Source organism: Sturnira hondurensis, unplaced genomic scaffold, assembly GCF_014824575.4.
Source record: "Sturnira hondurensis isolate 20B ecotype Veracruz unplaced genomic scaffold, ASM1482457v3 Scaffold0002840, whole genome shotgun sequence".
Taxonomy (NCBI): domain Eukaryota; kingdom Metazoa; phylum Chordata; class Mammalia; order Chiroptera; family Phyllostomidae; genus Sturnira; species Sturnira hondurensis.
In genome coordinates, this window is record NW_028075471.1 from 15,835,229 (window position 1) to 15,860,298 (window position 25,070).

At 38.8% G+C, this 25,070-nt stretch overlaps 1 protein-coding gene across 5 annotated transcripts in view; it reads right to left on the minus strand.

Moving 5' to 3' along the window:
* FRMD4B (FERM domain containing 4B) overlaps positions 1 to 25,070 on the minus strand; it is a 199,286-nt gene that overhangs the window by 132,473 nt on the left and 41,743 nt on the right. For 3 of the 5 annotated variants that reach the window (XM_037040929.1, XM_037040928.1, XM_037040930.1), the window contains exons 2-3: positions 5,048 to 5,113; positions 2,573 to 2,667 (exon numbers count right to left, since the gene is read on the minus strand). In XM_037040929.1, coding sequence (XP_036896824.1) covers positions 2,573 to 2,667; positions 5,048 to 5,113 — 161 coding nt within the window. The remainder of the gene's footprint in view (positions 1 to 2,572; positions 2,668 to 5,047; positions 5,114 to 25,070) is intronic. The other 2 variants (XM_037040931.1, XM_037040932.1) reach the window with 1 other exon arrangement.

Sequence of the window (25,070 nt, forward strand, 5' to 3'; positions counted from 1 at the left end):
TGCATAGTATTCTGTTGTAAATGTACAACAGCTTAAAAAAAGCTTTTATAGAAACATTGATATGTGAGAGAAAAATCAATTAGCTGTCTCTCAACCTAGGCTGGGAATTGAACTGGTGACCCTTTGCTTTGTAGTAAGACACCCAACTCCCTGAGCCACACCAGTCAGGGTTATTTATTTATTTTTAGAGAGAGGGGAAGGCAGGGAAAAAGAGAGGGAGAGAAACATCGATGTGAGAGAGAAACATTGATCAGCTGCCTCTCAAATATGCCCTGATGAGGGACCAAACCCAAAATACAAGGATGTGCCCTAACCAGGAATCAAACTGGGGATCTTTTGCTTTGCAGGATGATACCCAATGAACTGAGCCACCCCGGTCAGGGGTATCATGACTTTTTTATTCACTCGTCTACTGATGGGTACTTGAGCTATTTCCAAATCTTGACTATTGTAAATAATACTGCTGTGAACATAGGGGTACATAGATTCTTTTGATTGGTATCTTGGGATCTTAGAATATATTCCTAGAAGTGGGATTGCTGGGTCAAATGGCAGCTCCATTTTTAGTTTTTTGAGAAAACTCCATACTGGTTCTTGTTTTTTATTGTACATTTAAAAACCATCCTAGCTCACCTTGTCTAAAATTGTACCCCAGCTTTTCTCAATCATGGCCTCTTGTTTTGTGTTTTTCAAAGCACTATCATTTTTGGTATTTTTCCATGTATCTATTTGTTTATTTGTTCTGCCAGACCATGCCACTGCAATGGAAGCTCCAAGAAAGCAAGAAACTTGTCTGTGTGGTTCACGACTGACTTCGCAGGACTTAGAACAATGCCTGGCATTTAGTGGGCATGCAAGAAATATTTTTGAGTGAACAAATTGCTCCAGTATTTGTGCTTTTAGCTTCTACTCTGTGACCTCTTTAAATTGTAGTGTTTATGGCACATACGGACTGTAAGATATAACTTAACCATTAAGTATTTATCATTTTATGTCTTATATTGTTAGTTATTATTTCATTCACATTCAGATTCAGTGTGTGTGTGTGTGTGCACGTGCATGTGTGTGTGCATGTGTGTGTAATCATTGATTCACATGAACTAGTTAGTCCTGGTTTTCCCGCTAGAGCATTTGGTCAATGGGCACCTGCATTTCCTATTTCATCCAGCAGAGGACTGATCATGCAGGGTCCCAATGAGTTACTGCGTGAACAGATAATTTTGCGATTCAGAGTGAGGTAGGTGATGTTGAGTGCAGTTTTGTCTACTTTATCGAACCCTACTCAGAAAATATACTGAGTCCAGCTCCAGCTGGTGTGGCTCAGTTGGTTGGGTAATGTCCTGCAAACAGAAAGTTCACAAGTTCGATACCCAGTTAGGGCACATGCCTGGGTTCTGGGTTTGGTCTCTGGTTGGGGCCCCTACAAAAGGAAACCAATTGATGTTTCTCCCTCACATTGAGGTTTCTCTCCTTCCCTTTCCCTCTCTCTAAAATCAGTAAGCATGCCCTAGGGTAAGGATAAAAAAGAAAAAAATATATACTGAGTCTAGAATCAAAGTTTGCAGGTTTTCGCCTATCTCCTGAGAACTTAGCTGCCTGGTTTTCCCCAGCCCAAGTCCTCAGCCAATGGCATTTCCAGGAGGTCCTATCCTTGTAGCCCATGAGCCTGGGAAGAATCAGAAGGCAGAGGTGTGAAAAACAAACTAACCCCTTCTGGAGATGATCCTATGTCTGGTGAGGCTGCAGACTGAAAGAACACTGAAATTGAAGAGTCAAAAAAGAATACTGGGTGATTGGCCAATATACTTTGTCTGGGACACATTTTCTTAAATTTTAAAATTTCAAGAGATCTTTGTAAATTATCCTTAGTCAGGGGAAGAATTCTTCCGATAATGTATCAGTCTGAATATAATATGGGTGAATTAGAATACAGGTGAATTGGGCTGCCGATAATAGACACACACACACACACACACAAAAGTGCTGACAGGTCCAAACACATTTGCTTACATGGAGTTTTAAATTACCACACATTTATTGCAAATTCTCTTGCCTCATTTTGGAGAAGATTTAAATTGTTGAGAAATACATACAATATCCAAGTTATCAAAAATGAATATAAAAGAAAAAAATGATAAGGAGATAACATAAAATAGACCTAGATGGAAGTTAAAAAGTCCACTTCGTATTAAACTACATATATATTTTATGGGTAGGCCATAAATTTGCCTTTAAACTTTCTTGTTACCAAAACCAAAACATTATTCAGTTTTAGGATCTGAATGAATGACTATCTCGTATTTCTCTCACTGATAAATGAGCTCAATAAATAAGCACAGTGCATCCAAATTTCTAAAACAGGACAATATTTTGAGTTCTTAAAATGATCAGTATTCTTTTTCTTCTCTTTTTGCAGTAGCCCTAGAAGAAAAATCTTGCATTAAAAAAATCTTTAAGCAGGATGTACTCTAATTATTGGAGCATTTCCCTCTTTTTTGCTAATTGTGAATGACAATGAGTCAGTAGTTCAGACAAAAGGTAAAGAAATAAAAACGACTGTAAAAAAACTTACGTGTCATCTGTAAAGGTGATTCCAAAGTACTCTTTTTCTTTCAGGTTGAAATGTGAAGCCACGAGGTCCAGCAACTCTCTTGATAAAAGTTTGGGCTGACAGTGTGAAAATCTGATTAGAAATAATTTGGTTGCCTCTCTCTCTTATTGTTACCACCTTCCTCTGCCCCAAATAGTTTGAAACAACTTTTGTTTGTTTTTAAATACCTGCCCCCCTAGGCTGCATCAATAAATCTACTAAAGAACATTCTCTAAGTGATTGGAAAGGAAGAGAAATGGGAATAGAAACATCAATGAGATCATAATTTTCATGTATTTGAAATTCAGCGTAGTACCTTACTTCTTTCTTCTAAGGTAAAACTGTGCTTATTAATGCGTTGGTATTTTGAAAAAAACACTCTTTTATATGTAGTATGGTGCCAGTGACCAAGACAAAGAATGTTAAACACCTCACTTTTTGGACTGTAATTAATTAATTTAAAATTAATTAATTTTACTTGGTGGGGGGTAGTTAAAAAAATTAAGACGTAAGGCTGTGGAGTGGGGGTGGTCATCACAGGTGGAACTAACAATAACAACAATAATAATAACCATTCATTATGCAGAACTCCTTTATATCTATTATCTTATATTCTTACAATGAGCCTTTGAGGTATAGGTTCTTATTTCCATTTTATGGATGAGTCAGCTGAGGACAAGAAAAGTTAAGAACCTTGTTTGATGTTAGTTACAGAGGGCAGGGATCTGAACCCAGTTCCATCTGATTACAAAGCCTAAGTTTTCCATTTCTTTCTAGGGAGTAATTGTACCCACTGTATAGATGGTCACTACTAATACTAAGCACCTAGAAGAAGGATCTAATCTATGGGCTTTTAAGAAGCACTGGACTTGGTGCGAGGAAGCATGGTTTGGAATTAGCCAGAATGTCTGGAGTGTAAGTGGATGCCCGGTTTGTTGAAGTTGGGGAAGAAATGGGGGTTTTCAGGAGGGCATGCTAGATGGATTTTGTTTGAACTTTGAGCCAAACAGTTTAGAATTTATTATGATGGTTTGAGGGTCGAATGTTTGCTGTTGGTGAAGAAAGAATAGTCATGATTGGAGAAAAAGAAAGAAAAAAAAGAAAGAAAGTGAAAGAAAGAAATGGGGGGAAAAAAGAAAAACAGGTAGAAATCTAGACTAAAATGTCTATTCTGGTAAAACTATTGTTGACTGTATTATTTTCATTCTAATTGAAACCTATGCATAGTGAGCTAGGGATAAGCCTCAGAAGGAAGTAAAATTTAGGTTTGGTCAAAGGAAAGAATTCTAACTACAGCTGCAGGTGTGGCTGTCAGCAGGGACTTCCACAATTTTTAAGGCTCTCGGTCCAAAGTATGGGGTAGATAAAGTGAAAAGCATCAACAATTACTATATCATTACTCATACAGTCCCATATATTGTACACAGAGATTTCATTCCCATATATAATCTAGCTTTATTTTAACCATAATTTTGCAAGGAAGGCTAGGCAATCTTAATCCCAGTTTACAGTTTATGAAACTGGGTAATTAACTTGAAAAATGTCATGTAGCAGGAAAGTGGCAGAATACAGATTTTCAGCTCACAAAGACCTTTTCAGGGAAGCATTATGTTCCCCAATTTACCAACAAAAGGTCCAAAGAAGTAAAGTCACTTGCTCCAGGTCACATAGCTACTGAGTGTCAAAGCTGAGATTGGAACCCAAGTATCTCTGTATATACTAGGGAGGACTCCCCCAAACCCCCAGAATTTATAAAGAAATGTGTATTTACTCTTACATGTTTAAACTTCAGTCACCTTCAAAGTACCCTCCATTTGATGCAATACATCTATTGAAACATTTTTTCCATTGCTCAAAACAGTTTTTGAACTCGTCAATTTTGATGCCTTTTAGTGCTTCTGCCATTTATTGTTTCACCTCTTCCACATTTGCAAACTGGTTTTCCCTTTGACGACTTTTTTCATCCGAGGAAACAAAATAAGAGTTGCTTGGGGCAAGATTGGGTGAATAGGGAAGGTGAAGCATGAGGGTCATGCTGTTTTGATCAAAAACTGCTGAACACTCACCAGGTGTGGGCAGGTGAGCTTGTAAACCACCCATCATGAAATGGGTAGATGTGTTAAAAGACTCTTTAAAAAACCCACTAAAGCTGAATGCAGCCCCTCACAACAATGACAGATGGGTTCCTATAATACTCAGCTAATGGGATACTACAAGGGGACCACCGTTCAAAAGATAATTCTGTTTAATTTTATTTTTTGGGGGGGTCCCCTCTCATACGTCACCAAGCTCTAGGTCCATACAGACCAGATTTTCTGACTTCAAATCTTTTCTTTTCCTCCTCAGCCAATTCTCAGTCACTGGCTTTAAGGCTCAGGTAAGCAAATAGCCTGAATCTAGGCTATGAAACTCCCAGAGGGCACCAGGGTGGGCTTTTGTCACAGGGGCAACACATACCTGAACCAGCAGCTCCAGCCTCCTATCATCCAGGAGGTGCACATGGCAATGCCTGCCTTCTGTCATCTGTGGGACAAGATATCAAGAGTGTTGTCAGGGTTGGAGCTGGCAGGAAGACCCATGAATTTGATTTATCATTTATTTCACACGTGATGTGCTCAGCCTCTAAATGGCTTCTCTTGAATTACTCAAGAGGCTTCATCATAAACAAATTTATTACATGGCATTAGCTCTTGAATTTTTTAAACATTTTTAAGCTCTTTGATTAAAAGAATGAAAAGCAGAGATGAATCAATGTATTGAAAAAATAATCCCAACACATGCACATAAGATTTTATCATAAAAAGTAGATTTCCTACCCAGAGGAAACCACTATATATTTTTTGAATCAATATTTTATTTTTTCAAATGAAGTGTCTTTATTCATTGGTGTGTTTTAATAAATATAATATATACATAATTATAGGAAGAAAAACATAATTCTGAAGTTCAATTGGGAAGTTTCCACTTTTGAAACTTCTGCCCACATTATGTCACTACTATAATTAAGAACAATTAAGATACACAGTTAAAAATATTTGATGGGTACATTTCCAATTAGATTTAATTTTTATCACGTATAATTTTAATAGTAGAAAATATTCTTTGTAAAATATTTAGATAATGCATAGAATGCAAAGGTCACCCTTGATTAACTCATACTTCAAGTCATTTGACCCTACTGAAACCACTACCCTGTCAATTTGAGGAGAATCCCCACAGATCGTCTTTGCATGGACTTTCCAATATATACAGGATATATACTTTAAAAATTGCATATTAAATGTTTTACTCTATTATCACATTGGACATATGTTCTGGAAATGAAATAAATACTCTTAATATTTGTGCTTGTATATGTGTAACCATCCAGAAATCTTTTAAATATATTTTATTGATCATGCTGTTACAGTTGTCCCATTTTTTCCTCCCCTTTATTTCCCTACATCCTTCACCTCTTCTCCCACCAGCATCCTCCTGTCCCTTAGTTCATGCCCATTGGTCATACATATAAATTCTTTGGCTTCTACATTTCCTATACTGTTCTTAACTACCACTCTTCTATTTTGTACCTACTATTTATGTTTCTTATTCCCTGTACCTTTTCCCCCATTCAACCCCTGCCCAATACCCACTGATAATCCTCCATGTGATCTTCATTTCTGTTATTCTGTTCCTGTTCTAGCTGTTTGGTTAGCTTGCTTTTGTTTTTTGTTTTTGTTTTGTTTTTTAGGTTCAGTTGTCCATAGTTGTGAGTTTGTTGTTATTTTATTGTTCATAGTTTCAATCATCTTCTTTTTCTTAGGCAAGTCCCTTTAACAATTCATATAATAAGGGCTTGATGATGATAAATTCCTTTAACTTTACCTTGTCTGGGAAGCACTTTATCTATCTTTCCATTCTAAATGATAGCTTTTCTGGATAGAGCAATCTTGGATGTAGGTCCTTGCCTTTCATGACTTGGAATACTTTCCAGCCCCTTCTAACCTGCAAGATTTCTTTTGAGAAATAAGCTGACAGTCTCATGGGAACTCCTTTGTAGGTAACTGTTTCCTTTTTTCTTGCTGCTTTTAAGATTCGCTCCTTATCTTTAATCTTGGGTAATGTAATTATGATGTGCCTTCGTGTGTGCTTCCTTGGGTCCAATATTTTTAGGACTCTCTGAGCTTCCTGGAAGTCTATTTCCTTAGATTTGGGAAGTTCTCCTTCATTATGTTTTCAATAAGTTTTCAATTCCTTATTCTTCCTCTTCTCCTTCTGGCACCCCTATAATTCAGATGCTGGAACATTTAAAATTGTCCCAGATGTTCCTAAGCCTCTCCTCATTTTTTGGAATTCTTGTTTCTTCATTCTGTTCCAGTTTAATGTTTGTTTCTCCCTTTTGTTCCAAATCATTGATTTGAGTCCCAGTTTCCTTCACTTCATTGTTGGTTCCCTATTTTTCTTTATTTCACATTCATAGCCTTCACTTTTTCCTCTATTTTGTGACCATACTCAATTATTTCTGTGAGCATCCTGATTACCAGTGTTTTGAAATCTGCATCTGATAGGTTGGCTATCTCTTCATCATTCAATTCTACTTTTGGAGCTTTGATCTGTTCTTTCATTTGACACATTTTTTTTTTTGGTCTTAACATGCCTCTTACATTGTAAGGAGTGGGACCTTAGGAATTTGCCAGGTCTGGGCAACCCACTTCACTGTGTTGTAGCTGTGTATGCTGGGGGAGGGGTACAAGAAGGAGCAAAGCTTCTTGCTCAGCTCTTGGTTGGCTTTCAGTCACTTCCTCCACTATCCACAAACAAATTGGGCCCTTCCGGTACTGATTTCCAGGTGGGTGGTTTTGTGTACATTCCAGCATCCTGTGGGTCTCTCCAATGAACTCTCCTGTGAGGCCAGAAGTTTCTCCCACCCCCACAACCCCTACAGATTTTTTATAGCCAGAGATTTGGAGGCTTCATTTTCCCATGCTGGGACCCTGGGTTAAGCAGTCTGCCTTGCTCCCCAGTTGTTCCTTCTGGTTTATCCACACACAAATGTGGGACCACCTGGTCCTCCAGCCACCACCTCGCCATGAATCCTCTCCACCCCACCTGCTTGTGTCCACCCCTCCTTCACCAGTCTGAATGAATTGGATTTCCATACAGTTCAATTTTCTGGCAGCTCTGGTTATTTTTTGTTTTTAAATTTGTTGTCCTTCTTTTGGTTGTGGGAAGAGGCAAAGTGTATCTACCTATGCCTCCATCTTGGTTGGAAGTCCGTTCAGAAACCTTATATATATACATGACTTTGTGTGTTTGTAGGTCTGTGTATGTGGGGTGTGTATGTATGTGTGTGTGTGCATTTTCCTGTTTTCAGTTCAAGTGTAACTATGCTACTTCCTGGAGATCTTTCCAAGATCAACACATGTAGTCCAACCTCATTCTTCTTAAAGGTTCTATAGTATCAAATCATTGTGTAGATATATACTAATTTAACTAGGCTCTTGCTGAGAAACACTGTTTTTGGTCTTTTGTTATTATAAGCAATGTACATGAACTTTGCATATCCAGCTTTGCACACAGATGTATAGTTGCTGGGTCACTTTTGAAAGCATGGGCAGCATTTTGTTTCTCAGGTGTTGTACAACACTATAAACAAGACCCAGAAACTCAGATACCTGTAAATCTAATTTAAAAAAAAAACTGGCTTCCACCATTGAGCTACATCCTTAGTATTTTTCTGGTGCTTTCATGTATCATCTCTGAGTTGCACAGAAAAATTACCTTCTGTGATTGGAGTTATTATTCCAATTTCACATATAACTTCATGCTAGTAGGTAGCTGTACTGGCCTTAATTACGTCCTGAACTTTGTAAGGCCAAGGCTAAATAAACACCTTCATTCCAGGTACTGAGTTCTGGCACTGTATGTATATTACCTTATTAAAGCACTACAAAAATCTATTTTATAGATTTTAAAAGAATCTGTTTTACAGATTTTTGTAGAGCTTGCAACACCCCCATTTTATAGACAAGAAAACTGAGTTTAAGGCAGTTTACTCAAAGTTACCTAAACAAGAAAAAAGTCAAGTCAAGGTTTAAAGACATATTTTTTCTGTTTTATTATAGAAGGAAATTTAAAAATGTGTCAGTTCAAATAATTTTATTTCTTTTGTGAAACCCACACAAGAAAACTTCAAATACACAGCCCACAGAAAGAAAATAATACTCAAAAGATCATCTCACACAGTATGAATCCACTAAAGAATATGTCAAAATTCATAAAGTATTTCAAGCTACCTTGTTGCATAATCCAAACAAATCTATTTACTGATTTTATTTATATATTTTTAAAATTTATTTATTTGAGAGAAAGAAAGACATCGATTTGTTGTCCCATGTATTTATGCATTCATCAGTTGATTCTTATATGTGCCCTGACTGGGGAACAAACCCACAACCTTGGTGTTTCAGGATGACACTCTAACCAACTGAACTACTGAGCCAGGGCCTTATTCCCTGATTTTTTTAAAAAGAAAATCTTTTTTCCTTTTCATTTTGCTTTGGACCTCCTTTGGACAAGTCACTGTTTCCTTTGAGAACATAGTATTTTATCTTAGAGAATTAAATTGTAAATTTTTTGGTGTGCCTGCTCATCTCAGTACAAACATGGCCGTAGTGATGGACAGTGGTGGCTGTATTGGTACAACACAGTCCTGTCCTTTTGGCCTCAGTTAATTGGACCAGTGATGCACACCTTACCCAAACTGGGCCGCTCAGAACCTCAGTCCAGGGAGTGTGGAATTAAGACTGACAGAATGACAGTGTGGTTGCTGGGAGGCAGTCAGTATCTGCCATGTGTGGAGGAGAAGGAAAGCCATGTGCAGAGGAGGAAGAAGACAAGCAGCTAATTGAAGGGAGAAATCCTGCAGCCTGAGAGGAACAGCTGAGAGAATTGCTGTCTGTGTCCCTTATGTCGTCCCGTCAATTCTAGTCTTTCCACTGGTCTGGGTGAATTTTTGGCCTTGGGTTCCACGAAACACCCTTGTATTCCTTCAGTAAATCCACATTTTCCCCTCTCTCTTAAGCTAACTTGACTTGGATTCTGCTTCTTGCAACTAAAAGCATCTTCATAAGATAACACAAGTATCCATACTGTAAATCAAGGCAAAAGTTTTCCAAAGGATGAACTTCCCCCAATAATGTTACTAATATGGTAAAGTTGTCAACTCATAATCACTGATGTTTATCTCTAGAAGAGGTTTGTGGTCTGTGGCTCCCCTAACCCTATTACCTGAAGGTTTCTGGGAGTCCCATCATGTGAATTAGCAAACTCTGATTCAAGTTCACGTGATATTAACGAAGAAACTTCACCTACCTCAAAGACATTGTGCAGCAGGCAAAGTGCTGACACTTAACCCTGATTAATGTGTAGTATTTCAACCTCTGCACAAGCCCATGAAGGGGGTATGTCATTTTAGTGACTAGGAAACAGGCTTGAGAAATGATGTAACTTGCACAGAAGTTCTAAGCCAGGATCTGACTCAAAATAATGTTTTATAATTATGATAAGCAATGTCCTGATTGCTTTGTCATCCTGAGAGGGACACATCCACATGTCATCCTGAGAGGGACATACACCACTTCTGAGGGCCACATTTATTACAGTCCTTATTGGCTTGAAAATTAACAAACATTTAGCTAAATCTTTCTGTAGTCCATCTATTCTCCCATTAAAAAAGATGCTTTTTAATAAGATTATTACTAACCTGTTTTAAAGAAGATAAATGACAGGTAAAGTTAACAAGCCAGTTAACAATCACAGGGCAGAAATATTCTCCAGAGCTGATGGAGCAGAAATAAAAAAAGGGGGGCTGACTAGTTCCTATGTGCATTCTGTGTGCCTGGCACCAGCGAGGCATTTTAATAATAACAGTAATAAAATGACTAACAGGCAGGTTCTATGTTCTAGGCATTGCACTAAGCCCTTTTCACAGATTAATATCCTGTGATACTCACATAAGGTAGATAGTTTTATCCCAATATTGTGAGTGGATGATGTTAAAGAGATTAGAAATAACAAGATTCATCAATGGCAGAACTAGACCAAACCCAAAGCTCAAACTCTTCAGCACTTAGCTACACGTGGTGTTCAGTACACTGCCAAGTGTCAGCTTGGGGACAGCCTCCCATGTAACCCCACACACAGCCCTTTCTTGATGGTGAGATGAGTGGGCAAAAAATAGAAAACAGAGTGTCCTAAATGGGCCTAAAAATCCTTTTGGTTCCAGAGAAAAATGCATTCACTAGGAGTAGTTAGAAGTGTAGCGGTTATAAATAGAAAGAATTTTCAAGGCATCTAATAAACACTGCTTATTTGAGATCTGGGGAAAGTAAGGAATGGACCCGTCCAAAGCCACACAAATAGTTAATGGGAGACCAGAGATTAAAACTCAAGACAGTGATCATCAGGCCAGAACATAAATGCTGCACACAGGCTATTCACCAAATAAACAATACCATCTTATTCAAATGCCTCTCTGCCAGCAGGTTGACTTTTTTTCTAATTAAAAAAACCTGAAACTACAAAAAAGAAAACACCAAACTAGGCATTTCTTATTTATTTAAAACATGAACCCCATTGATGTTTTACGTTCTAATTTCTTTTTTTTAAAGATTTTATTTATTTATTTTTATTTATTTATTAATTTATTTTAGAGAGGAAAGGAAGGAGAGAAGGAAAGAAACATCAATGTATGGTTTCCTCTCGTGAGTCCCCTGATGGGAACTGGCCTGCAACCCAGGCATGTGCCCTGACTGGGAATCGAACCGTGATCGTGTGGTTCACAGGCCCGCGCTCAATCCACTGAGCTACACCAGCCCGGGCTTTTACCTTCTAATTTCAACAACAGGAGTTATATTTGTAGGAAGCTATTCATGGATCACAATACTTATATCCATAAATACAGAATCAATTTTAAAAATAAAAACATCACCTAATTTTATTGAGAACATTCAATATGTTTAATATATAGGGATTCATTTAATGCTATGAGGTGAATCTCTCTATTATCTGCATGTTACAGTTGAAGAAACTGAGGCACAGAGAGGCCAAGTAACTTGCTCAGGGTTACATGGGTCTTAAGAGGCAGAGCTGGGATTCCAGCCTTGGCAGACGAGCTCCCGAGCTTGTGTTTGTTATTACCCCATTTTTCTTTTGTTTTGTTTTCTTTTTTAAATGACTTTATTTATTTTTTAGAGAGGCGGAAGGGAGGGAGAAATGGAAAGAAACATTGATGTACAAGAGAAACATGGATTAGTTGACTCGTACACACCCCCAGTTTGGTACTTGGTCCACAACACAGGCTTGTGCTCAGACCGGAATAGAACTGGTGACCTTTCAATTTGCGGGATGACGCCCGACTCACAGAACCACATCAGTCAGGGCTACCCCATTTTTCATTGTAATTATTACCCATGGAAGACATGAAAGATATTGACTTTCCATTTCACATTCTACTTGGTTATCCTGACAATTTGCCTTCTTTACAAAAACAGCAGTTCCATAATACCACTTAGAAGAAGAATAAGTAAATGAGCATGTCTCATTACAAACTTCCTTCTTTAAGATGGAAGAGTCTTCTCTGTTTAGTTCTTTGGTCTGCTCATCCCAGACAAAAACCAGTTTGCTAAGATAGGTTACTATACTTCATTTTAAGGAGTTCCTAAAAAGTGCAAATTTCTTTCCATAAGAAATTTCCTCTCTGTTTGTGTGTGAAATTGAGGTATAGAGAATCACTTTTGAGTCCCACAGGGACCATCAGAAATTTCAGATTTGACCCCTACCCAGTGACAGCCAAAAGCATCAATGCATTTGGAGATTTCCATGTAGCACCTTCCCACCATCTCCCTCTCCGTTAGAGCCCAGTGTATGCCAAGTTAATATCCCACCTTGGCCTGTGGCTGCCCTGCATCTGCTACCCAGGTGACAGAGCAGGTTCTCAGAGTAAGTGCTGCATGTTGGTGGAGGGACTTGTCCCTCTGGTCACTGGTCAAATGAGAAAGATCAGGGGGCAGTAAGAATTGGCCTCAGATCAGACCTCTAGCTTCCAGGAACACTCGAGTGTAGTGTAACACAAAGTTGAGCTCATTCTGTGTGATTATACCCCTCCTCCGATCTTCACCCCATTACCTCATTTAGGAGAAGAGAGAGAGAAGCCTAAAGGCAAGCCCGCACAAGGCAGTGTGGGACCATTCAGGGTGATTGAGATCAGCTTAGAGAGCAACAGCAAACAACAGCTATAAAAAAAGAGCAGAACCCAGACTGCTTTGGTTTAGTAGTTCTTTGGGATACAGAAGTATAAAAGTTTGCTAAGGAAATAGCAAGCTTACTTGCCCCCTCCTGCCCACCCACATTCCCTTTTGACCCTTTCTGAAAATTTAGCACAAGAGGGCCTACATCACAAAAATAGCTCCTCAAGATTTTTGGTGGGGTTTCTCGTCCAGAGTCTAACCCATCATTACCCCTTGCCTGGATGCATGCAACATCAGCTATCTGTCCAGGCCGCATGCTTTTTGCCGAGCCACATGTGGTGCAATCTCTGCATGGTGGTGTAGTGATATCTCTAAAATACAGATCAATCCTTTTACTGTACTTAAATTTACCCACTGGCTTCTCATGTACCACAGTGGAGAATCTTCACCTCACCACCAATGCCTGCATTTCCTGTGCCCCCACTCTCTAACTGTATCTCCAATACATCTGTCTGCCTTGCCTTGCCACACTAGCCACACAGTGGCTTCCTTTTCTTCCTCAGAACAAAACCTTGTTCCTACTTCAAGACTTTGAGTATGTTGTTCCCTCTGTCTGGACTACTGTTTCCCAGATCATTGCATGATTGGGTGCTTTTGCCTCTCCAAGACCTTAAATCGAATGACACCATTTCCAAGAGGCCTTCCCTGTCCTCAAATAAAGTAGAGCTCTCCCATATCACAGTGCTTTCATTTCTTTACAGCTAGTATTTCCCTTCCTTTTTTTTTGTTCATCCTTGTCTATCTTTCACCATCAAAAGGTAACTTCATAGGAGAGACCTTGACTGATTTGTTCACCACTGTATCCCCAGGGCCTAGAACAACAGTGCAGGGCACATAGTGAGAACGTGGTAAATAAATATCTGCCCAGTGAAGGAACCTTAACTATTCAGAACCTTGACACAGTAAACAATGAAAAAAATCACAAATTATTTAAATTCACAGAGCATAATGCTAAATGAGGATGTTCCAAAACATCTCCCAAACCTTGGCTCAGACAGACTTACATGTACAAAGCTAGCTTTCCATCCAGAGAACAAGGTGTGCTGTTAAACTCATCAGATGAGTTACTCTGAAGGAACTGGAGAGAGGCAGACAGCATGTATCTAGGACATTCTTACTTTAGGTTCTATTGAGTGGATGGAGTTTTATATTTCACTCAAATGATGTCAACCCCAGCTGAACAGGGCCCCTTTATACCATCTGTGAGTGTTGACTGAACATGAGCTATTGACACTTGCGTTCAGATAATGGCCTTTACTGACACATGTCTCCAAGCTATGCCAGCTGTGATTTTCCCCTCAGGTTTCAAGGGCACTTCCTTCCCAATGAGTAGTCATTGGGAGCTGCTTTCTCAGTATCAATAAATGACTTTCCTAGTTTCTATTAAGCACTTGCTGGATGCCCTAGAAGCGCTAAGCACTTCACACACACAGTATCTAACCCTAAGTGGTAAGACATTTAGACTTTATAGATGGCCGAACTGAATTGCAGAGGACCATGTAGAACCTCATATTCCATTAGTTGTAAAAAAGCAGGACTCTGGTACCTCTCTCTCTCTCTCTCCCTTTTTCTCAGGTTTACTGGCAGTGAGGAGGAAAAAGAGGGACTGGAGAGAGGAAGAAAGAGAGGGGGCATAAAAGGAACAAAGGAAGAATGGAAAATGGGCAGGAGTTGGGAGTGATAAAGAGGTGGTAAATTCAGCTTACCAAAGAAAATTAACTATCTGCCTTAGGAAAAATGCTAATGAGTAATGACAGCTAGCTAACTGTCCCTGGGTCTGTCCAGCATCCTACCTTTAATTTACAAGGGCCGTTTCAATTCATTCATACAACCCTGTGAGTGTTGACTACATTTAGACAGAAGCTAGTATTGGAAGCAGATTCTAATACTAGCTTCATTGTATAGATGAGAAAATTGAGGTTCACAGAAGGTATGTGACTGACCTTTCCCATCACACAAGGTCACAGATAGGAAGAGTCAGCTTAGGTCATAAACACAGGCACCGTGATTGTAGAGCCCATTCTCTTCAATCTATGCACTTCATAGACCATGCTATGTTGTATTACTTCCGCTATATGTCCCATCAGATGAGCCTTATATATTAAATCACACAGAGCTGAGGGATTTCACATATTTGATTGCCAAGTACAACACTGTTCTAGAAAAGCTGGATCTGGGTTCTCCAAACCACAGTTTTCTGGCTCAACTAGAAGCAAGACTAGAGGAGAAGCAAAGCTTCTGTAATGACCATGCTTGGCTATCTTTTGGTTCTTCACTGAAGATATATGGGCACCTTCTAAAAATGGGCATCTGTCTATGTGTTTGCTGTTGATTTCCTTTGAGCCTCAGGATGGAATTCATCCCCACCTGTTGGGCTGCTGGCTCTTTCATGCTGATGTGAACACTTCGGATACAGGATGACATCAATCAGTTATGTGGCTGCCTAGGCCTGACTCCACATTATGCTGGGCTCAAGATGTACTCTAGTACACAATGCAATAATTCAGTGTGGAAAGTCTCTGGATCATCTGCTCATTTATTCAACCGATATTTGCTGAGTGCTTCTAAGTGCAAGCACTAAGCTGGCTACTAATATATATTCACAAATGAGATAAGCAAGGCCACTGTCTCTGGAGCTTGTGCTAGAGTGCAGGTTTTCAGCTTTGGCACTATTGACATTTGTGGCTGGATAACTCTCTGTTGTGGGCTGTCCTGTGCATTGTGGGATGTTTGTAGCATCCCTGGTCTACATCCAAGAGATGCCAGTAACACCCCACTTCACCCTGCCATATTTGCTTTGTTACAAGCAAATATGTCTCCAGGCACTGCCAAAAGTCTCTTGGGGAACAAAATCACCCCTGGTTGAAAACGACTGCTCTAGAGGTAAAAAGAAGGAAAAAAACATATTAATCATTAAATACATTATTTTCAGATAACAGTAAGAGCTCTGAAATAGCTCAACTGGAATGAATTTCTTGGCATGTGCAAAGCTTACTTCAAAACTCTGTACTTACCCAGGAAACATGACAAATGAGGAAACAGATGGAGAGAACTTACAGTGAACTGCTGCTCTTTGCAAGCAACTCCCAGCAGAAATGGGAGGGATAACCCTGTTTTCTAGACAATAGCACTCAACTGCAAGCTCCTGTCTGTGGCAGAGGTTGGAGGATAGCAAACAAGAAAGGCTGGTCAGGGGACAGATATTTCTGTAGCTCTAGTGTCCACCTGGCAAGCAATTTCGGTCAGCTTGGCAGATTGTCCCTGGACAAGGTGTTCTCATAAAAGACAACTTCTTATCAGAGGATAGCCATCTCTCCTGAGGCTGGCATAAATAAAGGCCAGGTTTCAAAGAAAGAAAGAACAAAACAACTGACTAGGTCTGGAGCTGCTGGTCATCAGGCCACCCCAGGCTGGTGTTTCTGAGCAGTGCACAGGGTTTAGAATCAGGAAGGCTAGGCTTATGTCTCAGCTTGGCCATTGAACTTAGCTTGTGCCTCTGAGAAATGGGAATGATAAGAATCAATACCATGTAGCTTTGTATATATCTTATAGTACTAGTGAGGGTTGAACCTAAAATCTACACAAAAGGTATAGGTGATAATCCTGTCAGCCGTAATAAACTTTGCTTTTTGGGCAGAATTTGGTTGTTATGGTCTGTGCTAATTGCCTAACATGCCTTATCAGCTTCACCCTAGTGCAATGAGTACTATCATTAATGGAAATGATTTGTACGTTGTTAACTGTTGTTATGTTAACTGTAAGTGGTTATTTTGAGTTGGATGAATGATATTTTTCTCAGAAAAAAGTTAAGCTGGATTAATAAGAGGTCAAACTGTCATACTCAAGTTGAAAATCTATCCACCAGTTAAACCCTGGAAGGACTGGGCAACCCAGACGGTAGAACTTAATTCCATTTTAATTTCTTAGTGATAAATCAACAGGTTAACTCAAGAACCCCATTTTTAGCTTCCTTCTGTGCCCAAAGCTGGGAACTTTCACAAACTTTTGAGCCTTATCTGACTGTGACCAGATGGTGGCTTGTGTCAGCCACTTTCGTTCTCACCAACAGGATGTGGAGATGGATGTGTGCTGCCTGCATTGTCTATGTCATATGCTCTGAGACACATTTTATCCAGTCTCACAAATTCTCACAACCCCCCTGAAATAAATGTCGTGCCCTTAATTTCACACTGAAGAAGCTGAGACCACAAAGATGTTGAGAATAACTTGCCTGAGGTTCCTGACTAATAAGGGGTTGAGCCAATTTAAACAAGGAGTTCACCAAACGACAAGGAAAAAAACAGGCAACACATCTTCATGGAACCTTCTTCATGGAAAAAACCTTCAGTGAAAAGCAGGATTCCTTTTATAAATACTCTGCACTTTTCCAATTAGAAACTTAGATGAGAGACTGTCAAGTGTTTATTTTCAGAAAATCATGCAGGATATTCCTGCTCTTCTTTTCCAGAAAGAAATATCCTCTTTACTTAAGACCAGTTGTTAGGCTGTATTTTTAGATGTCACAGTACAGTATCAATGAGTCAAAAAAGGAAAGAAAAAAAAACAAACAAGGGAGGGCACAGATACTGTCAACAGGAAGTCACAGAGTGTAACCAAGAAAAGCCTAGAGTATAGCCTGTGGGCTGTGGGGGTTTTAGTTCTGGTGTGCCATCCAGGTTGACCACAAACAAAGTTCTCCAGGCGCCTTGTAGAAAATGGAAATTTTAGTTTCGGCAATTATGTAAGTAGCAGGTACTCTGTGGTCTGGAAACTTTCTGCTTTGCCAAATGTCAGTCTTCTCTTTTTTTCCATGAAAAACAGTCTGTAGGAAGGAGCAAAAGTACTATGCTTTCCAAAGACTTAGAAGTAAAGAGAAGCACAGTTAGGGTGAAGAGATTTTAAAAATAAAGGGCAGTGCTTGTAAGTTACAGATAGTCTAGGTACTGTTTATTCACTTGGAATTCTGGGCTGAACATAAGCATTCACAGAGCAAACAAATCACATACATTGCCCTGAAACCTAAAAATAAAAACTTAACCAGAAAACCTAAACCAACTTTACATTAATTTTGGAGTACTCACTCATTGTCAGAGTTTTCATGTTTCAAATTTTCATCAACCCTGTTAGAATGTCTCTGACTTATGCTTTTCAAAGTCTCTTTGTTCTAAGTGGTCCATACACAAGTGGAGGTTAAAATAAATCCTTAGGGAGTTTACAATTCATACAAACAGATTTTATTAGGTCCAGAGCCTAGCTTGGCTGGTGGCACTGCCATATTTGTGTAGGGGATTTAGAAGAGCATTACCAAACTGTGAAAATAGATAAGTCAACCTCATTTGGGACAAGATAGAAAAATTCTTAATCATAATGTCTAGGACTGACTGAATATAACATCACAGAAGAAACATTCTCTCTCAACTTAGACACTTCTAATATTTAGTGAAGAATTATTTTTGTCACCTAATGCATGTTGTGTTTTCAAATGAGATTCAGTCTTTTCTTGAAGCTAACACAATATTCAAGGATTAAAACAAAATCAAGAGATTTTGGTCAGGAAGACAAAAGTAATATTAAAAAGGAGCCCAAAAAGATTTCTGGGAGAGCACCAGGGAATAGAATGAGGGACAAAGAACCCTTGCAGAGGGGGAGTAGTGACATGGGGTCTCTCAGAACAGCCTCTAAGGGCCCACTGCCCCATTTTAAGGCTGGTAGTTAAGCATAACCAATATTAAAAATTAAAGTTTATAAACTTACAATGGAATAAATTACATTAAAAGTTTAAAATGTAATTTAATTACATTAAATTACATTAAAGTTTATAAACTTACAATGGAATAAATTACATTAAAAGCAAAGGTAGCAAATGCTCAAAACTTGTCACTTTCCAATTATTTTATGACATTTCACTATTACCTTTGTTCTTGAGGTGATTTATGTCTATTGAATCTGTATGGTAGCCTTGGTAATTAATGGTGTGCTCACCTCTTTCCAGCTAAGTGATGTTAATTGGTAGCATGAAATCGGTGACAGTGAGAGCATTTACACCATGGAAATTGGCAAGTGCTACAAATTGGTGCCCTTTTCCCCAGAGAGCTGCTTGTTTAATACTGAGCATTACATCCTGGAGAGGCTCAATGGGAGGAGGAGGTCTTGGCAAGAGTGCTGGCTCAGAGCATGATGTCAGGATGTTGAGGCCATTGAGAGACCATGTGGCAAAGCTGAAAGAACGGAGGCTCCACATTCAGACAGAGCTGTGTTGAATACCCAGCACACTTAACTTTCCCAGGACTTATTTTGTATACCTCTAAAATGGGACTGATACATCTCCCAACAGAACAGTTGTGCTCAGGATACTTGGCACAGAGCTTGGCAAACAGAAGCCAGCATGAAAGGTGACTTGCACCGTTAACCCTTCAGCAGCACTGGGGGCTGGGGTGCAGATCTCCTGTGCAGTCAAAGATTCATGTATAACTATGTAATTTATCATTACACATACCTCCAATAAAATGCCCTGTGAGCAAGCTCACCTCTGAGGGTCTCCTGACTGAGGACTTCACCTCTCATGCTCATTGTCATTTGCCACCAGAATGTTTTATTTATTGCTGCTTTGCTGTCTCCTAAGACAGTGCCTAGCCTCTCCTGGGGCTTAACAAATATACGTGGAATGAATGATTCTCTTGCTTCACTTTTGAGTTTTCTAACATTTCTACTGTTCAGGTCTCATTGGAAACTGAATGACTTCTTTTTCTCTTAATTACCAAATTCTAACCCACTGTGTAGCTACTGTTCTTCTGGAATCTATTAAACCATTGACATGCTTTTGCCTGCTTAGGGAAGCCACCATAACTTTGAAGCATTAGTGAGAGCTGTTTCCAGCGTTTTCATTTGTAAGCAGAATTGAGCACATGTCATTGTGCTCTGTCAGCAAATTTCTCCCCATTTTTATTACTGCTCTTACTAATCTCAGTTCCCTTCTGCCTCTGTCAGAAGGAACAAGACCTGTGAGAAGAAATCTTACCCAACACTTGCAGCTGTAGCCAGGGAACCAAATATTTACCCCATGACCCTGGCTCAGTGTTGTCTCTTGGATTTGCTGATCTGGAGCAGTGGGTCTGAAGGGATGTCATGGGTTGGGCACTTAAACAAGCATCATGGGTGCTTAAAAGTGACTTGGACGGGGTGTTAAGCAAACTCATCAGGAAGTCATTTAGATCTGTAACTCCTAGTGCTTTCTTGATCACACTTGCTTTAGTCAGGGGGATAATACAGGGTGGAGCTGCCCATTCAGCTTTTTGGTGCAGGGCAGGGTTGGGAAGCCAGTCCCTAGGAAATCAGATGGGCATAATGTCTGATCCTGGTTCTGCCTCTAACTTGCTTGAGACTTCAGGCAAGCTGCTTACCATTTCTGAGTAACCACTGTGAAATGGGAAGAATTTTGCCTAGTGCATTGTAACCATTCCATAAGAAACAGCTATTATTCCTTTTAAAAGTACATGTAATATATTATTTAAGAAGTATGAGGGTCAAGAGCATAGGCTCTGGAGTCAGGGTTGGGTTTCAAGCCCAACTCTGCTCTTTAGTACCTGTGTGGCCTTGTGCAGGGTACCTCACTTCTCCTGAGCCTTGGTTTCCTCACCTGAAAATGAGGATAATAATAGAACCCCCTCCTGGGGCTGGGAGGTTCATTTTAAAATGCCTGCAATTTTAAATAATGTTATTAAAATTTTCACTACTAAAAACCAAGCAATTGCTATAGACTTTTTCACAGTGGATGTTCTCAAAGGCCATGTTCAGGTATTGAGTGGGTGGTGAGCAGGTTCTCTTTGCCTCTGAATTCTACAAAAGGGAAAGAGTAAGTAGCTATGGTCATGAACAAACTTTGTCTGAATGTTCCAGTTAGCCGTAACACCACCCAACTTGTCTGGAATACTTTAAACTTTCAAAGTGCCTTCACCTCTATTTCTTCTTTTTAACTTAATAAGTTTTAATGTGCCAGAAATGTCATATCCTCATTTTGTAGATGAGGCCACTGAGACCCAAAGAAAGGATGTGATTTCTCTGTCACAAAGCTGTACAGATCCAAGGATCCAGATGTGGAGTTCCTGTTTTCTATTGCCTCAAACAAGTTCCACATCCTTATAAGTATTTACTGAAAAATAAAGGAAAAGAAAAAAACACCCTGAAATACAAGCCAGCTCTGCACACAATACTTCAGCTTGGGCATTTCATGGTGCAAAGACTCCCACAACATCACATTGGAATTGTAAAGCATCTTCAGTGTCCATCAGTACAGCCTGCCGGCCTCGAGGAATCCCTCTCTCAGTCCTCAAAGCCTATATTCTACTGAGATCAGTCAAAAGAAGCACACTTTCAAGAAGTTGAAAAACTTTTATAACAGCTCTGGAAATAAAAGCCCTAGTTTTTATGGCTTGGGAACAATTATTCTAATTGCTGTTACCTTTTCAGACACCTTAAGGATTTAATGCTTTGGAAAGGAGAAGAGTTATATCAAAGAGAAAGTGATTTATTTAAACAAGAAAAGTGAGTTCCTTGGTGCTGGCAAGGATTGAGGATGAAGGAAGAAGGTGTGGACCTGCCAGAGTCAAACATCTGCTTGTCATCCCTTAGATGTCCACAAATATTGTGCCTGAGAATTAGAAATATTTGTAGAATTTTCCACTTTGTTCCATTATAATGCCTTTGTTTTGTATTACAGCCATTTGAAGTCCTGCTTTGTTTCTACACAAATTTATGTGTCTCCTTCCTCTGCAAACACAGTGGTAAATTATTAATGAAAACTATATTAAAAACAACCAGGACTATTTTTTCTGTAATTGGATATTATTCTGTTTTATAATTTCTTCCCTCTGATTATATAATACCCAATTCTTGCAAAATTGTGAATATTGCCCATTTTGCTGGCTTCATTCATGGCTTTGTTTGCTTTCCAATAAATAAATATTTTTTGAGCACCCACACACTGTGTCAGCCTCTTGGGGATAAAATAGTGACCACACATTTTTGTTTGGTCATAGGAGACCAGAAATTATTTTTCTTTGGTGCATAGTCATGAGATATGTCACATTAAGTGAACTTCTCACTTTCCCAATCAAGATAGGGCAGAGACGAGGCTAAGGAATCAGTCTTTTGCATCAATGTCCAGTAGAACCCTGTGATGACAGAAATGTTCTAGAGTGTATTGGCTATTGGGTGTGGCCGACACTCCACATAATGAAGCCATGACCAGGTATGTTAGCTTCAAGGACAGGTTTTAGAAGAACAGAAAAGAAAATAGGTTGACTTTGCAGCATTTTAAATTACTGGTTCTGTGCCCTTGGACATTTGATTAAGCTCTTTGACTCCAGCGAGGAGCAGGAAGGAAATAAAACCAAGATCAGAGTACAATTAAACTAAATAGACTAAAAGAACAATTCTGAGGATTAATAAATCCAGGAGATGGTTCTTTAAAAAAATAAACATTAACAAGCCTTTAAGCAGACTCATCAAAGAGAGATAGAGAGAGAGAGAGAGAGAGAGGACCCAAATAAATACAATTAGAAATGAAAGAGGAGAAATTGCAACTGATACCACAGAAATGCAAAGGATTGTAAGAAATTACTATGAACAACTATATGTTGAACAACATATAGTTGTTCATAGTAAGATTTGAAAACCTGGTTGAAATAAACAAATTTCTAAAAAACATAATCTTCCAAAACTGAATAAAAAAGAAGCAGAAAGCCTGAACAGACCAATAACTGCTGATGAAATTGAAGCAGTACTCAAAAAGTTGCCGGCACACAAAAGCCATGGACTGATGGTTTTACAGGAGAACTTTATAAAACATTTAAGGAAGAGCTAACCTGTATCATTCAAAGACTATTCCCCCAAAATCCAAGAGGATGGAAGACTCCCACTTTCTTTTTATGAAGCCATCATTGTCCTAATCCCAAAACCAGATAAGAACACAATGGAAAACTACAGGCCCATATCACATAGATGCTAAAATTCTCAACATAATATTGGCAAACCACATCCAGCAATACATTAAAAAGGTTATACACCATGATCAAGTGGGATTCATTCCAGGGATTCAAGGATGGTACGATATTTGCAAATCAATACATATAATACATCACATAAACAAAATCAAAGACAAAAATCACACAATCATATCAATAGATGTGGAAAAGGCATTTGATAAGGTACAGCACCCATTTATGATAAAAACACTCAGCAAAGTGGGAATAGAAGGAGAATTCTTCAATATAATAAAGGCCATACAAGAGAGATCCATAGTCAACATCATGCTCAAGGGGCAAAAACTAAAAGCTTTCCCACTAAGATCAGGAACAAGACGAGGTTGTCCACTTTCACCACTTCTATTCAATATAGTATTGGAAGTCCTAGCCACAGCAATCAGATAAGAAAAAGAAATAAAAGGCATCTTTTATTTCTTTTCTTTTTAAATATATTTTTTATTTAATTATTGTTCAAGTACAGTTTTTCTCCCCCCACTCCCCTCCCAGCCCACCCCCCAGTATCTTTTATTTCTTTCCACTGAAGAAAACTGTCAATGTTTGCAGATGACATCTCAATGTACATAGAAAATCCTATAGACTCCACCAAAAAAAAACTATTCGAAATAATAAGAGAATTTAGCAAACAACAGGATACAAAGGCAATATTCATAAATCAAAGGCATTTGTGCACACCAACAATGAAATATCAGAAACTGAAATCAGGAATAAATTCCATTTGATGTGGTGATAACAACAAAAAATAAGATACCTAAGAACAAACCTAACCAATGAGGTAAAACACCTGTTCTCAGAAAGCTACACAACACTGAAGAAAGAAATTAAGGGAGACACAGACAAATAGAGGCATGTACTGTGTCCATGGATTGGGAGAATTAACATCATCAAAATGACCATATTACTCAAAGAAATTTATAGATTCAATGCAATCACTATTAAAGTACTCATGACATATTTCACAGATATAGAACAAACATTTCAAAAATTTATATAGAATCATAAACAACCCCAAATAGCTGTAGCAATTTTGAGAAAGAAGAACAAAGTAGGAGGGATCATAATACTTGATATCAAACTATATTACAAGGCCATAGTAATCAAAGAAGTCTGGTACTGGCATAAGAACAGACACATAGACCAAAGGAACAGAATAGAAATCCCAGAAATAAACCCAAGTCTCTATGGTCAATTAATATTTGACAAAGGGGACAGAAGCATAAAATGCAGTAAAAATTGCCTCTTCAACAAATGGTGTTGGGAGAGCTGGACAGCTACATGCAAAAAAATGAAACTCGATCACCAACTTACACCATACACAAAAATAAACTGAAAATGGATAAATGACTTAAATATAAGTTGTGACCCCATAAAAACCCTAAGGAGAACATAAGCAGGAAAATCTCTAAGGAGAACATAAGCAGGAAAATCTCAGATATTCCATGCAGCAATATTTTCATTGATATGTCTCCTAGAGCGAGGAACATAAAAGAAAGAATAAACAAACAGGACTTCATCAAAATAAAAAGCTTCTGCACAGCTAAAGAAAACATCAACAAAATGAAAAGGGAACGAATTATATGTGAAAACATATTTACCCATGATACCTAAGACAAGGGTTTGACCTCCGAAATATATAAAGAATTCCCACAACTTCACTCCAGGAAGACAAACTATCCAATTAAAATATCAGCAAAGGACTTGAAGAGACACTTCTTCAAGGAGGACACAAAGAGGGCCCAGAGACATATGAAAAGTGCTCAGCACCACTAGTCATCAGAGGGATGCAAATTAAAACCACAGTGAGATACCACTTCACACTGATCAGAATAGCCATCATAAACAAAGCAACAATCAACAAGAGCTGGCAAGGTTGTGGAGAAAAGGGAACCCCAATACGCTGTTGGTGGGAATACAGACTGGTGCAGCCACTGTGGAAAACAGTATGGAATTTCCTCAGAAAACTAAAAATGGAACTGTGCTTTGACCCAGCAATTCCATTGTTGGGATATATATATCTTAAGAAACCTGAAACACCAATCCAAAAGAACTTATGCACACCAATGTTCATAGCAGCACAACTTATAATAGCCAAGTGTTGGAAGCAACCTAAGTGCTCATCAATAAATGAGTGGATCAAGAGACTGTTACACA